Source organism: Podarcis filfolensis (assembly GCF_964270895.1).
Source record: "Podarcis filfolensis genome assembly, chromosome: 18".
Taxonomy (NCBI): Eukaryota; Metazoa; Chordata; class Lepidosauria; order Squamata; family Lacertidae; genus Podarcis; species Podarcis filfolensis.
The window spans coordinates 12,653,409-12,666,289 of NC_139622.1; the positions used below are offsets into that span (position 1 = coordinate 12,653,409).

The following is a 12,881-nucleotide window of genomic DNA, read 5'->3' on the forward strand; positions in this document are numbered from 1 at the left end:
TTGAAACCCCCCCAGGGAAGGAGAGCCCACCACCTTCCGACCTGTCAAACCGCCAGGAAGCTCTTCCTAATGTGGTCAGGATCTCCTGTCCTGCCATCTAAATCCACTGAGTTGGCACTGGGCTGCCTCCAGCGAAGCCTTACTCAAGACTCGCCAAAATCAAGGGCTTAAATGACTCTTGAGTAGAACAGCGGCACTGGACACAAGCCTGCATTTCTTTATTACAGTATTATTATTAATCATCATCAGTAATCCATTTTTATCTTGGTCTAACGCAACACTCCCTGGTAGCTTCAGGCTGGGAAGAGATTTTGTGAGCCTGCAAAGGGGCCCAGAAACAGCGAAGGAGGAGGAGGCAGCAGGCGGCTGGGGGTTGCAAGGCTGGAGAACAAAGCAGCGTTTAGCAGCGCAGACCAGGACCCTCGGGAGTCGGAGGCATTCTTGGATAATTTATTCAGAATTTTGTTTTCGTTTTTTTTAATATAAACAGTTAATTGTTCAATATTTTACACACAGCAAAGAAAAATCCGTTTGATATTCAAAGATACTCTCTGTACACATCACTGCCTGGGCTCCAATAGGAAAAGCACGGACAAAAGAAATAAAAATCAAGTGGGCCTACTTTTTTTCTATGAATTCTTCTCAAAACCATGGCACATATTGATATTGATCCTTTTATTTTAAAAACAAGAGGTATTTTCTTTCCTTTCTCTCTTTCCAATGCCGCCCCTTCTCAGTGTTCGGGGACCATCGTCTGCACATGGGGGGCAGCGGGGTTGGGGGGGCTGGCTTCTCAGGCACTCCACGGCGGGCTTGGGGAACCCGGCGAGGCCTTTGCTTGGACCTCGGGGGTCCCAGGAGGCGGCCCCCCCTGCCTGCCCGCCTCGCAAGGGGGAAGCCAGCCCAGCTTTCTCCGTGCAAAGATCCGTTAACCTTTCCAACGTTCCGGCAATGGGGCAATTCAAAACGTCCCTAGAAAACGCTTGCATTGTGATTCTTTTTATATATATATCTATATAATAAAAAAACAAAACACGTTTTAAGACAGCTGGACCAGTCCTGAACAGCAGCAGCAGCAGCAACAAAAATCAACAAAAAGCAGTGTGTGTTGGTGGCGAGGTGATTTTACCAACAGGCAAGGCGGTGGGAAAATCCCCCTTCTGCTTCCGGGACAGGGCTGAGAAGCGCTCGACGGATTTCCACAGAAATAAACCGGGGCGAAGGAGCACACACAAGAGAGATGGCTGTGTCCAGCAAAAGTCCTAGAGAACACGCAGAGCTCACAGAATCGTAAGGGACCCCCGGGGGTCATCCAGCCCAACCCCCTGCAACACGAGCAAGAGAATGCCAGCTGACTCCGAAGCGAGCTGGAGTCGCCTCTGTGGGTCTCGCTTGGCAAAACGGAGAGGGATGCTTCTTTCACCCTGCACGGGGTTCGGACAGAACGAAAGGCTGGCGAGACAGAGTTCTCAAGGCAGGCCGGAACTCAAAAACCGGAGTTTGTGACCTTAATGGGAAACAACCTAAACGAAACCCCACGTGTGACTTAAGTCTTGCCAGTTGCTTGCAACTATTCCGAAGGGAAGCAAGGCACAACGGAAACTCCCTTCCATCCTGGCAGGAGGAACCGCGCTGGAGGGCAGCTACCTGATGGTGGCTGCGGGCAGAAGGGGCAATTGGGAAGGCGAGGGAGGGAGGGAGGGAGAGCAGGCGGAGGACACACAAGCCAAGCAGCCGGCCTGGTTCACTTCCAGCTCACAGCGCCTCGTCCGCAATTCTGACACAAAGAGGTCCGAGGGCCGTGCCCGGCCCTTCCGTTAGCACGAGTCCCTTGCCTCAGGGGGCAGCAGTGGGATGGCAGCATCAGTTAAGGTACAGAGGCCGTGCAAGAGGGCGACCCTGACCGCCTAGCACTCCACTGGGCCAGCCTCCACCCTCACCCCTTGGCCAGCGTCTAGGGAGCTGCTTCCCGACCCCACGAGACTCGTCTACGCAGCTCTGCGCCCAACGCAGAGCAGACCCACTGATGCCATTGAGGAACTGGACTCCATTGGAGATGACCCAGTTTGTCCGGGGCACGAAGAGAGCTTTTTTAAACCCCCGCTGCCAAGGAGAGGTTGCTGGGGGTTGCAGTAGGACAAGCCCCCCTCTCTCCTCACGAAGCAAGTGCTCAGCCACTGAGCTCAAGAGGGGAATCGTTTTAAAAAGGTTTTGTTTCTGTGTGCCTTTCTGCTCTCCCTTCCAGCACCAGCCCCCCCGGCTCCCCTCAAACGGACAGGCACTCTGGGCCCTTCTCCCCTAAGTGCAAGAGGCTCCACAATATGGATAGCACCAAAAACTTTTGAACGGCAACGTGGCACGTCTCTACCCAGGCCGGCAGATGTGAGGCCTCCTCTCTCTCTCTCTCTCTCTCTGTGCAAACCAGGGCCAGAGGCGGCAGGAGGGACTGGAAAGGTCTGGGGCGCCCGAGGCTCGCTAATCTTTCAAATGGGCGCAAAACAAAATTGCAGACTGGCAGGAGAGACTAAGGACCCCCCCCAGGCATCATTACACGATGGCCTTAGGGGTGGGTCGATGCCACCCTGCAAAGGTTTGGGGCAGAGGAAGCTGCTTCGTTCCCAGACATCGCACCTCCTGCTCTGCCCCACCAAGAGATGCCCCTGCAGCTGGCAATAAGGCGCCAACATTGAGGAAGCGTCGCAGGAACGCTGCCTGGAAGGCCCAGGAGGAGCCCACCACGAATGTGCTATTAACTGTGACCATGGCGCCCGTGAAAAACCCCACCGCTCTGAGAGGGGGGCCCTTGGGGCAGCTCCTAGCAACGGCCCTGCGGTGAAGGCCGCCCTCTGCTTTCCTGGGAGAGGCACACAACCCCAAACAATCTCCCTCTCTCCCCAGCACACTCCCCCCCCATCAAATTCAAACCTCTATCCTCCTTGTGCTCAGCATAAAAAAAGAAGATAAATCAAGGTGCATTTTCAACGAAGGCAAGCAGAGTGGATTTTTTTTGGGGGGGGGGCACAGAACCACCTATGTGCAATTAGTCTGTCCAGTACCCACAAGGCCTACAGATCCGCTTATTCCGTCGACTCGACAAGATCCACACTGGTTTCTTTTTCTCAGAACGATTCACATTATAAGGAAATACAGGGGGTTTTTTTCTTCCTTTTTTCTTTCTTTTTTTTTTTTAGAAAAAGCTTATTTCAAATGACACTGAGGTAAGAGAGAGGTTTTGGCGATGCAAATTTCAGCAGGCGAACAATCGCCTGGGACTGAAGAGGAAATCTGAACTGAGGGGGGGGAGGAGGAGGAGGAGGAGGAGCAGAGGGCAGACCCCACAAATTCTGTGGGGCCCACTGACTGGAGCAGAAAAGCTCTAAAGTGCAACACTGGGGAGGTTAGCCGGGGGGGGGGGGAGAAACCCTTAAAAAAAAAAAAAAGAAAACCCTAAGGGCTGAAAAGGGTGTAGTTCTTGCCCCCACCTCACAGGCGGGAGACACACAGGCAGATTGCACAACTGACCGGGTTTAGCAGGGCAGAAACATTTCCCCAGCCGCCGCCTCCTCCTCTTCCATCTCTGCCTCCCTGGCAAATAATCACAGCGTTTGGGCTTATTCCCCCCCAAAAAAGGGGGGGCTGAGGCAAAGGCACAGGGGGCACAAGGCCAGAGCAAGACCGTTTGCCTACCTAGGCTAGTGTTGTCTGCACGGACCGGCAGCATGCTCTCCAGGCGGGGAGCCCTTTCGCCAGTCCTGCCTGGAGACGCTGCCAGCAGGGCGCACGCCTAGGACCTTCTGCGTGCCAAGCAGGAGCTCTGACAGCGGCCCTTCCGGCAAGATGCCAGGCCTCGTGGTTCTCGGCAGAAGAGCTACGGCCCTCCACCCGCTGGCAGGCGGCCCCTCAAGAGGGTGGTGTCTCCACCCCCTGTCTATCCGGACGTCCTGCCTGCAGACCAGCGGCTTGGCCAAGGGGCTGCAGGACCCTAGGAGGCCGCGATGGATCCTGCGGGAACTTCCCACCAAAATTCCCTAGCGCCGCCTGCCAACTTTGCCAAAACAGAACCGCAAACACTTAGCAGGTCTCCCTGCTGTCAGGTCCGCCACCAAGCAAGGCTCCCCCCACCCTCGAAGGTTTTGGGCTGGGGGGGAATCAACAAAGGCAACAATAATTTATAAGGAGGTTGGCTACCTCAGACTTAAATATGTCACAACAAACATATATATATATTTATGTACACACACACACACACGGGACGCTAACCGGACAGGGCCCAAAGGGAGGTGGCTCACTCTGTGCTATTTTTAAGCCGCCAAAAAGCACTCAGGGGGGGGGTCCTAAAGGGGGTGTTGGCTACTGCTTTGGCTACCTCGCTTTGCTGGGGGGACGACGACGACAGGGTGGGGAACCCCTCGCCCCCAAAGTTCTTCAGTATAAAAATAATCTCTTGAGAATCCATTCACTCCGGGGCGGGGGCTGTCTCTCACGCCCCTCCGTGGCTGGAGAAAAGGGTTCTGTACAAAAAGACTCGCTCGCTCCCCCCATGTAGCTCCGCGCACACACACACGCACACCGATTAACCCATTGAGAAAAGCAGCAGCAGTTGGTCAAATCGGGACAGAAAGACAGATCTGGGTGGGACACGCCTTAAGAGATCCTTCAGATCCTAATTTTTTTAAATTAAAAAAAAGAGAGAAAAACGGCAAAGGAATCCCCTCCGAGGAAGAGGGGGACAGGCAAGAAGAGAGGGAACACGTTTCCGGGTTCTGCTTGGGAAGGTGGTTCTGGGCTGTCGGCGCACTAAAGAGCCCCCCTCACCACCACCGTGGGACTGGAGGCAGGCAGAGGGGTCTCCCCTCTCCCTCCTACTCGCGAGAAGCCCCTTCCCGCCTCAAAGCCACAGCGTTGTGCAAGGGGATCCGGGCCGTGTGGAAATGCAGCAAAACGGCCGCTTGCGTCTTTCACAGATGAAGGCTGCTGGCGGCGAGTCGACGTTTGCGCGCCCCTAACCCCCCCCCAAAAAAAACCACCCCGACCCAGAAATACGACATGATTTGCCCTCCTGGGGGGAGAAAAGTCACTGTCCTAGTAGTAGTAATAAGAATAATCTTCCACGACGATGAAAAAGTCCGTCTTTTCGGTAGAAAGTGAGTCCGCGGTGTGTCTGCAAAAATACTGCCAGTCCTGAGATTTGTGTGGGAGAGGAACTGCCGGGGCAGGGGGGGCGGGAACCAAAGGAGATAAAAGCCGGGTGCGCCCCCACCCCTGCCATTAGGAGGGGCTGGAGCGGGGCATGGAGAGGATGCGCCCGTTCTTCTTGCTGCCGTTCATGTGGGTGTAGGGGACGTGCTCCTCGTAGCTGCCCTTGAGCGCCACCGAGAGGCCGTTGTCCCTGCCCAGGACGTCGTCCCGCTGGGAGTAGGAGGAGGCTGGGTCCAGGGGGATGCTCTCCATGTTCTCAAAGTCCATCTCAAAGTCCTCCGTCTCGGGGGGCTTGTTCTCCTCGCTGTAGAAGAAGGAGACGTCCCGGAAGGAGGGGTGCAGCTCGTCCTTCAGCATCTCAATCACCTCCGTGAAGGTCGGGCGCATCTTGGGGTTGTACTGCCAGCACAGCTGCATGAGGTCGTGGCTGCAGAGGGGGGACAAAGGCGCCGGGGGGGTCAGTCGGGCAGCTCCCCAAAAACCGTTCCGATGCCAAATGGCCATCGCTGCCTCCCCCAAGCCCTCTGTTTCTGGGGTTGCCACTAGCAACCCTGGGGCAAAGAAAGCTGAGACCTCCCCCCCCCACTAAAAAAAAGGACCTGTGTCCTTTTTTGCGCCAAGGGGGCAGGAGAGGTGAGGTCAAGGACCCCTGGATGGTTAAGTCCAGGCAAAGGCGACTGAGGTTGCTGCGCTCATCTCGCTTTCAGGCCGAGGGAGCCGGCCTTTGTCCACAGACAGCTATCTGGGTCACGTGGCCAGCAGGACTAAACCGCTTCTGGAGCAACGGGACACCGTGACGGAAACCAGAGCGCACAGAAACGCCGTTTACCTTCCCGCCGGTGCGGTACCTATTTATCTACTTGCACTGGTGTGCTTCTGAACTGCTAGGCTGGCAGAAGCTGGGGCAGAGCAATGGGAGCTCGCTCCGTCGTGAGGATTTGAACCGCTGACCTTCTCATCAGCAAGCCCAAGAGGCTCACTGGTTTAGAGCACAGTGCCGCCTGGCTGTCTGGCATGAATTCGCCACCACTTCTGGAAACCGATGGGCAGGAGGCAAGGAGCCTGCCAGCAGGTGGCGCCAGAGCCCGCTTCTTCTCTCCGTTGTGCCTTCCTTCTCCCCCTACTCCGCTGTGTTCAGTGAGGGACAAGCCTGAGAAACTGGTTGGCAGGGCAGAGGGAGCCTGTTCCCCCTAACGGAGCGGACCCTGGACTGTCCCCACCTGAGGGCAAAGGAGTTGCCTGGTGCCCCACCCACCCGGAGGGGCACCCAGAGGGTGGCCCCTGCCTCCCCTCCCCGACTCACAGCCTCTCGGTGCAGTTCTCCGGCTGCTCCAGGCACCCGCCGTCCATGACGAACTTGAGGACCTGCTCGTTGGAGAGGCCTTGGTAAGGCTGCTCGGCCAGGCTGCTGATCTCCCAGAGGACGACGCCAAAGGACCTGGGGGGAGACAGGAGGGTGAGGGCCAGGAAGAAGAGGGGACTCCCCAGGCAGAGGCTGTCCCCCATGCAGCCGTTCCAGGGTGTCCCCCCTCCCCGCCAAGGCTGGAGTCCCCGGCTCCCTGAGGGCACGGCTGGAGGAAAAGGACTCTCCACGCAAAGGGCGCAGAAAGACCCCCAGAGCTGCTGCCAGTCAGTGCAGACCACACTGTTGTGACTCGGGAGAAGCGGCTCCCCACACTTCCATTCGAATTGGTGCTTTGTTCAGAGCCTCGGAGACTGGAGCGAGCTGGGCAGCGGCGGCACGGCACCCGCTTCGCATGCAGAAGGTCCCGGGTTCAGTCCCCGATGGGGGCACCTGTCCGTCTCGAGAGACAATGGAGCGCACCTCCGGGGGTGAAGCCAAACTGCTGTGTTAGCAGCACCGAAGTGACTTCCCTGGGGCGCAATCTGGGCCGTGTGTCTGGGGGTCCTGGGCTGCCCAGGCGGCAAGACCCCCCTCTCGGCCTGGCTGATGGGGGCCAAAGGGAAGCAGAGTGAGATGTCTGGCACCTGCTTGGCTGCAGGAGTTGCCAGAAGGAGCCACCCAACTGCCTTAGGGACTCCGCTCTGGATTTGGGTGGGGTTTACTCCTGAGCCTTTTCTCCCCAAATACGCCACAAGGCAGCGGAGGTTTCGGATCAGAGTTTCCCTTCCCAGGATGGGCCGGGACAAAGACCCCCTGCCTGAAACTCTGCAGAGCTGCTGCTGCTGCCAGCCAGAGTTGGCAATATTGAGCCAGATGGCCTGACTTGGGACAAGAGCAGTTTCCTACAGCCTCTTAGGCTTGCAAGGAGAGCCAGCGTCCTCATGCATGCGGCCAGGGAGGGGGCTGTGAGCAGCGCCAGGGGGGTTGGGGTGCTCCCCACTCACCAGACGTCAGAGCAGGCGGTGAAGACGCCGTCCTTCAGCGACTCGGGGGCCATCCAGCGCACGGGGAGGAGCCCCTTCCCTCCTTTGCGGTAGTAATCCGTCTCGTAGATGTCCCTGGTCATGCCAAAGTCTGGGGGTTGGGGGGAGAGAGCTCAGAGCTTCCCTCAAGGACGTGTCTGCAGGGGCATGGCTGGGGGGGACCCGTCCTGGGGGGCCACATTTGAACCCCAACCCAGGGGCCCCCACCACCCCTGAATACACGGGGCCTTCTCAATGCTCCGTTATTCGGTGATCTGGGAAAAGGCCTTTGGAAACGACGCAATACTGAATGGTTTAGTTTATGTAAAATATGCAGGGATTTATGCTACGCTAAATGAACCATGGAAAGAGAAGAACCACCTTAATATTTTAAGGGTGTCTAAATGAATATTCTAAATTGTAAAATTGTGTGTTTATTTGTGGGGGTGTTGCTATTGGGTTGTTGTTTTTATTTTCATTAGGTATTTTGTGGTTTTAGATCTTGATTTTATTCTGTGAACTGCCCTGAGATCACTTGGTATAGGGCGGTATGTAAACAAAACAAAACAGAAAACAGAAAAGTGTGTGTGTACACCCACACACACACATATATTAAAGGCCTTTGCAGTGGGGGCACCCCGGTTACGGAATAACTCCCCGATCCCCCAACCTCAATGTCTTTCTTGTAGGATATGGAGAGTTTGGTGAGTTTTACTGCTAGAAGCGTCACTCAACGAGGACACGAGTCTTTCTGGCTCTTCCTTTGCGCTCTGAGAGGGGCTGGGAATAAATCCCTTTTGGGGTCCTCCCCCCGCCCCCAGGAGGAAAGCCGCCCCACCTCCAATCTTGACGGTGAAGTCCTCAGCCACCATGCAGTTCCTGGCAGCCAAGTCCCGGTGGACGAACTTCTTGGCGTTCAGGTAGGCCATGCCGTCGGCGATCTCGGCAGCCATCTGGATCATCTCCTGGAGGGTGGGCGGGGGGCGGCCGGGGTTGTTCTGGGGGAGCCGAGAGGAGGTGGCGTGAGCAAGAGGGGGGCCCAGCTTCTCTGCCTTGCCACCCCCCCAAAAAAACCCCCACACCCGGCTGTTACCTCTGCATCCGGGCGCAAGGACCTCAGGTAGCTCTTCAGGTCTCCGTGAGCCATCAGCTCCATGACCACTAGGGTGGGCTGCCCTTTCGACACCACCCCTAAGAGGCGGACCTGGGGAGAAGGAGGGCGAGAGGGAAGGGCCCGTGAGCCAATGGAGAACCCCGGCTGCCTGTCCCCTCGGTGGCCAAAGGACCTGAAGGGCCAAGGAATCTGTCTTCCACAGCAACAGCAGCCTTCCCCATCGGCAACCACCTCCCACCATGGTTCTCCACTGGGTTGGTTGAGCTGCGACCCCCCTGAGGAGCGGTCTTCTCAGCGCTCCCCTCCCACCACCCCCGTATCGCAGGGGGTTGGTCTGGACGACCCTCGGGACCCCTCACCACGTGGTGGCAGCTGAAGCCTTTCATGACGGACGCCTCGTTGAGGAACTCGATGCGCTCCCGCAGGCTGGCCGACTCGTTCACCGTCTTGACGGCCACCCGCATCTCCGCCTCGCCCTTCACGATGTCCTTGGCGATGCCCTCGTAGACCATCCCAAAGGAGCCCTGGCCCAGCTCCTGCAGGAGGGAGATCTTCTCGCGGGGGACCTCCCACTCGTCGGGGATGTACACTGCAAGTCGGGGAAAGAGGGAAGCGGGTTGGGCTAGATGACCCTCGGGTCCCTTCCAGGCTTGGGTTCTCTAGGAGGGCAGAGGCCGCGGCCCAGGGGAGAACGGCATGGAGCTCAGCTCGGCGTCCCAGAGGATTCTCTCCAGCTCAGTTCTGGTCCGAGTCCGGAATGGCTGCATCCGCCTCCTTTAACGCCCGTGGCCAGAAGGGCAGCGGAGGCACCTCAGAGCTTCCAAAGGGAAGGAGGAGTATCTGTTTCTTCCCAGTGGATCTTGCCCTCCCTGAGCCAAAGAAGGAGGAGAGGAAGGGCCCCGCCGCCTCGGCCTGCCACTCACCATCGTTGGCGCTGAGATACTCCGGGTTGGAGGAGGCGTAAAGCGGCCCCGTCGGCCCTTCCTTTTGCCTGGGGGGAAGCAAGCACAGGAGAGGTGCCTGTCACCCATCGGGGATCCCAAAAACCAGAGCGGCAACGGCTGTGCGTGTGAGAGGGGCATGCATGGGCACGGAGGGGCCTGCGTAATCCGAAAGAACTCGAGCGATCGCCTAAAGGCGCAAGGAGGTTTCTAGTCCTCAGGACGGCACTTAAAGGGACATGCTCAAGCAAAACCAGGGGATAGGAAAGGAAGGAAGGAAGGAAGGAAGAAAAAGAAACCCAGGGCCAAGAGTCTCGTGTTTCTTACAGGATTCTTAGCTTCATAATAAAGCCTTGAAAAGAAAAAGAAAAACCAGGTGAGAGCATGTGACCCCACACACCCAGCCTACGGAACGCTTATTATTATAAGAAGACGACGAAGTTAACTGATACCTCGCCTTTTCCTCTACCTGGGACTCAAGGCGTCTAACAGATGAAACAAGAACAGCTAAAACCCATTTTTTTGGGGGGTGGGAAATGTTGCTGCCCGGTCCGTGAGGGGGAAGAAGGCGCTGCCCCACCAGCCGCAGTGGGGAAAGCTTTTGGCGGATCGGGAGGGGAAGGCGGTGCCCTTGGTTGTGGCCGCAAGCACCTGCCAGCTCCCCCCCCCCCCCGTTCCCCGCCGCAAGAAGTCCGGAGTCTATGGGGAGGGAATCTGCAAACGAGGGGCAGCCCCACCTTTTCTTGATGAAGATGTAGGCGCCTCCGATGACCCCCAGGAAGAAGACGGCGAAGATGATGGGGACGATGATGCTCACCAGGTTATTGTTGGGGGGAACTGCAGTGGGGGGGGACCAGGTCAGGTTGGGTTAAAAAGGACTCACCTCCCGCATCACACCCCCCAAAGCGCCTTGTGCCCTGCCCCTCTCTCTCACTCCCCACAAAAGGGCACACAACCTCTCTCACATATACAAGAGGCTCCTCTGACAGCAACAAGCAAGTCCTGCTTTCACGGCGTCCTGAGGAACCCCTCTGCCACTATACATCCCGCAGCAAGTGCCTGCTGTTCAAACTCCCAAACGCCCGCTGAAAACTCTCCCTCCGTGGGCAATTTAGCGTTCCTCTTTCCACCACAGCCGGTTGGTACCCGATTGCGGCTTTTCTATGTGGCTCTGTCGCTGCAAACCCCTTTGATATATTTGATGGATTTATGAATGCTTTATCGGTGTAAAGAGCTAAAATCGGTATGTACGCACATGCCACAAACACACACACACGCACACAAAGTATGAACTATGTGGGCCTCTGGCTGCTTTTGGGCTACAACTCGCATCCTCCCAGGACTGGCCAGGGATGATGGGAATCGTAGTCCCAAAGCAGCCAAGACTGGAAAGCCCTAATCTACAGTCGCATGACTGCCCACCCACCTGCCCCTGGGCGGGTGGTTGAGGGAGCCCAGCTCCTCTCTGCCCCCCTGTCCCCCCCCCAGGATCTTACAATAGTCATAGACGTAGAAGTAGATGGGCTCCGTCCAGGAGCCGTTCCCCGCCAGGGACGTGGCTCGCACCCGGACGCTGTAGTTGCCCGTCTGCAGCCCCGTCAGCTTGCAGCCCTGCTGAGCGGCAAACTTCAGGCGAGAGAGGCAGTAGCGCTGCTCCTGTGGGGAGACGGCATGCTCAGTGGGGGTCTCCCGGCACCCCCCACCCCACATCCTTCAGAGCAGTGGCTTGCACAGCCCAGGGTGGATCACAGCGCTGAGGGAGCGCCAGGAAGGGTTTTCGTAACCTATCGGGGAAATGGCGCTTTCCTGATCACGCTACTGGCAGTTGGGGAAGGTTAAGAACGGCATATCGCATGCGCATCCTCTGGGGCGGAAAGCCAGAAAAGGGAGAGAGAGAAGAAGAAAGGGGTTCTCACCTCCGAATCTCCGAGGCGCCCGTAGTTCACCTCGTAAAGGATGATCAGCCCGTTGGGCTCCCTCGGCTCCTGCCAGCGCAGGTGGACCACGTTCTTGTCCAGCTCGTGGGTCACGGGCCCCACAATGTCATCGGCTTTCGCTGGGAACACAACCAAGAGAAAAGGCTTGCTCAGTGCGAATTGGGACAACCGACGCGAGAGCCAGCGGTTAGGAGACCTGGGTTCAAAGCCCCGCTCCGTCACGAAGCTCAAACAGCCAAGCCCTACCTCACAGGGCTGTTGGGAGGACAGAAATGGGGGAAAGAGAGAATCTCGTGCACCAGCTTCTCAGAGGGAGAAATAATGGTAATAATAATAATATTATTTGCACCCTGCCCATCTGGCTGGGTTTCCAGCATGTGTATAAAAACACAAGAAATATTCAGAAGCTTCTCCATATGGAGAGCCAGCGCAGTGTAGTGGTCGGAGTGTCAGACCTGGGAGAGACCAGGGTTCGAATCCCCACTCAGGTGACCTCAGGCGCCAGTCACTGCCTCTCGGCCTACCTCGCAGGATTGTTGAAAGGATAAAATGGGGGGGGAGCGATCTGCGTGCGCCACCACCGCGAGCCCCTCAAGACGGAAAGTGAGGAAGACGAGGGCGCGATGCCCGCGCCGTGCGCCCCGTAAACCCGGCCTGGCCAGGCGCCCTCTCCCCGCTCACCTTCCGGCATGGTCCTGGCACTGACGTAGGCCTCGCTGCTGCACTCCTGGGGCACCTCGTGGTTGCAGGCCTGGATCTTGATGCGGTAGCCCGTGAAGTGCTGCAGGTGGGAGATGACGATGGACTCCTTGAAGACCACCTTGGAGAAGGGCTTGGGCTCCGGGGGGCTGGCGGGGGCCGCCGGGGAGCCGTTCCCAAAGGCCGGCAGCGTCGGGGGGGACGGGGTGGTGCTGTTGGCCGGGGCGCCCAGGTCCCTCCGGCGCCGCATCACCGACGGCCTGCGGAGAAGCGGGGAGAGAGGCGTCGGCCGGGCAGCTCAGAAACAAACTGGAGCCGCCATGACAGCGTCTCCTCCATTCGGGATTCCCTTTGGGGCAGGAGGGGGCACTGAGGGAGAGGGGCTTTTCTTTGGCCCTTCTGGGGGTCCCCCCACTTTTAAAAAAGAGTTCTCAGCTCCCTGAGCTCAGACCTTGCCCGTTAATCTTGATTGGGGGGGAAATTGTAAGGAAAAAAAGGAAAACCAAAGTTGACTTCCCGCTCTCCATCCTGGATGCGTCCCCTTCCCCCCCCCACACCATCCCTGCTCAGTATTACATATATTTGTTTTAGCTTTTTATTTTTACTTTTAAAATGCATACGTTT

General features: G+C 57.4%; 1 protein-coding gene and 1 long non-coding RNA gene across 4 annotated transcripts in view; one reads left to right on the top strand and one right to left on the bottom strand.

The window, feature by feature from the left end:
* The first annotated feature begins 291 nt into the window (after positions 1–291).
* On the top strand, positions 292–4,471 carry LOC310753608. The gene is made up of 2 exons (XR_014543376.1): positions 292–3,849; positions 3,893–4,471. It is a non-coding gene; the product is annotated as an uncharacterized lncRNA (long non-coding RNA).
* Positions 4,472–4,655: 184 nt separating this feature from the next.
* INSR (insulin receptor) overlaps positions 4,656–12,881 on the bottom strand; it is a 48,282-nt gene continuing 40,056 nt past the window's right edge. For all 3 annotated transcript variants that reach the window (XM_083594370.1, XM_083594369.1, XM_083594371.1), the window contains exons 11-21: positions 12,240–12,517; positions 11,538–11,677; positions 11,118–11,277; positions 10,359–10,458; positions 9,604–9,671; positions 9,040–9,269; positions 8,660–8,770; positions 8,405–8,564; positions 7,549–7,678; positions 6,503–6,637; positions 4,656–5,626 (exon numbers count right to left, since the gene is read on the bottom strand). In XM_083594370.1, coding sequence (XP_083450496.1) covers positions 5,269–5,626; positions 6,503–6,637; positions 7,549–7,678; positions 8,405–8,564; positions 8,660–8,770; positions 9,040–9,269; positions 9,604–9,671; positions 10,359–10,458; positions 11,118–11,277; positions 11,538–11,677; positions 12,240–12,517 — 1,870 coding nt within the window. In that variant the 3' untranslated portion in view covers positions 4,656–5,268. The remainder of the gene's footprint in view (positions 5,627–6,502; positions 6,638–7,548; positions 7,679–8,404; positions 8,565–8,659; positions 8,771–9,039; positions 9,270–9,603; positions 9,672–10,358; positions 10,459–11,117; positions 11,278–11,537; positions 11,678–12,239; positions 12,518–12,881) is intronic.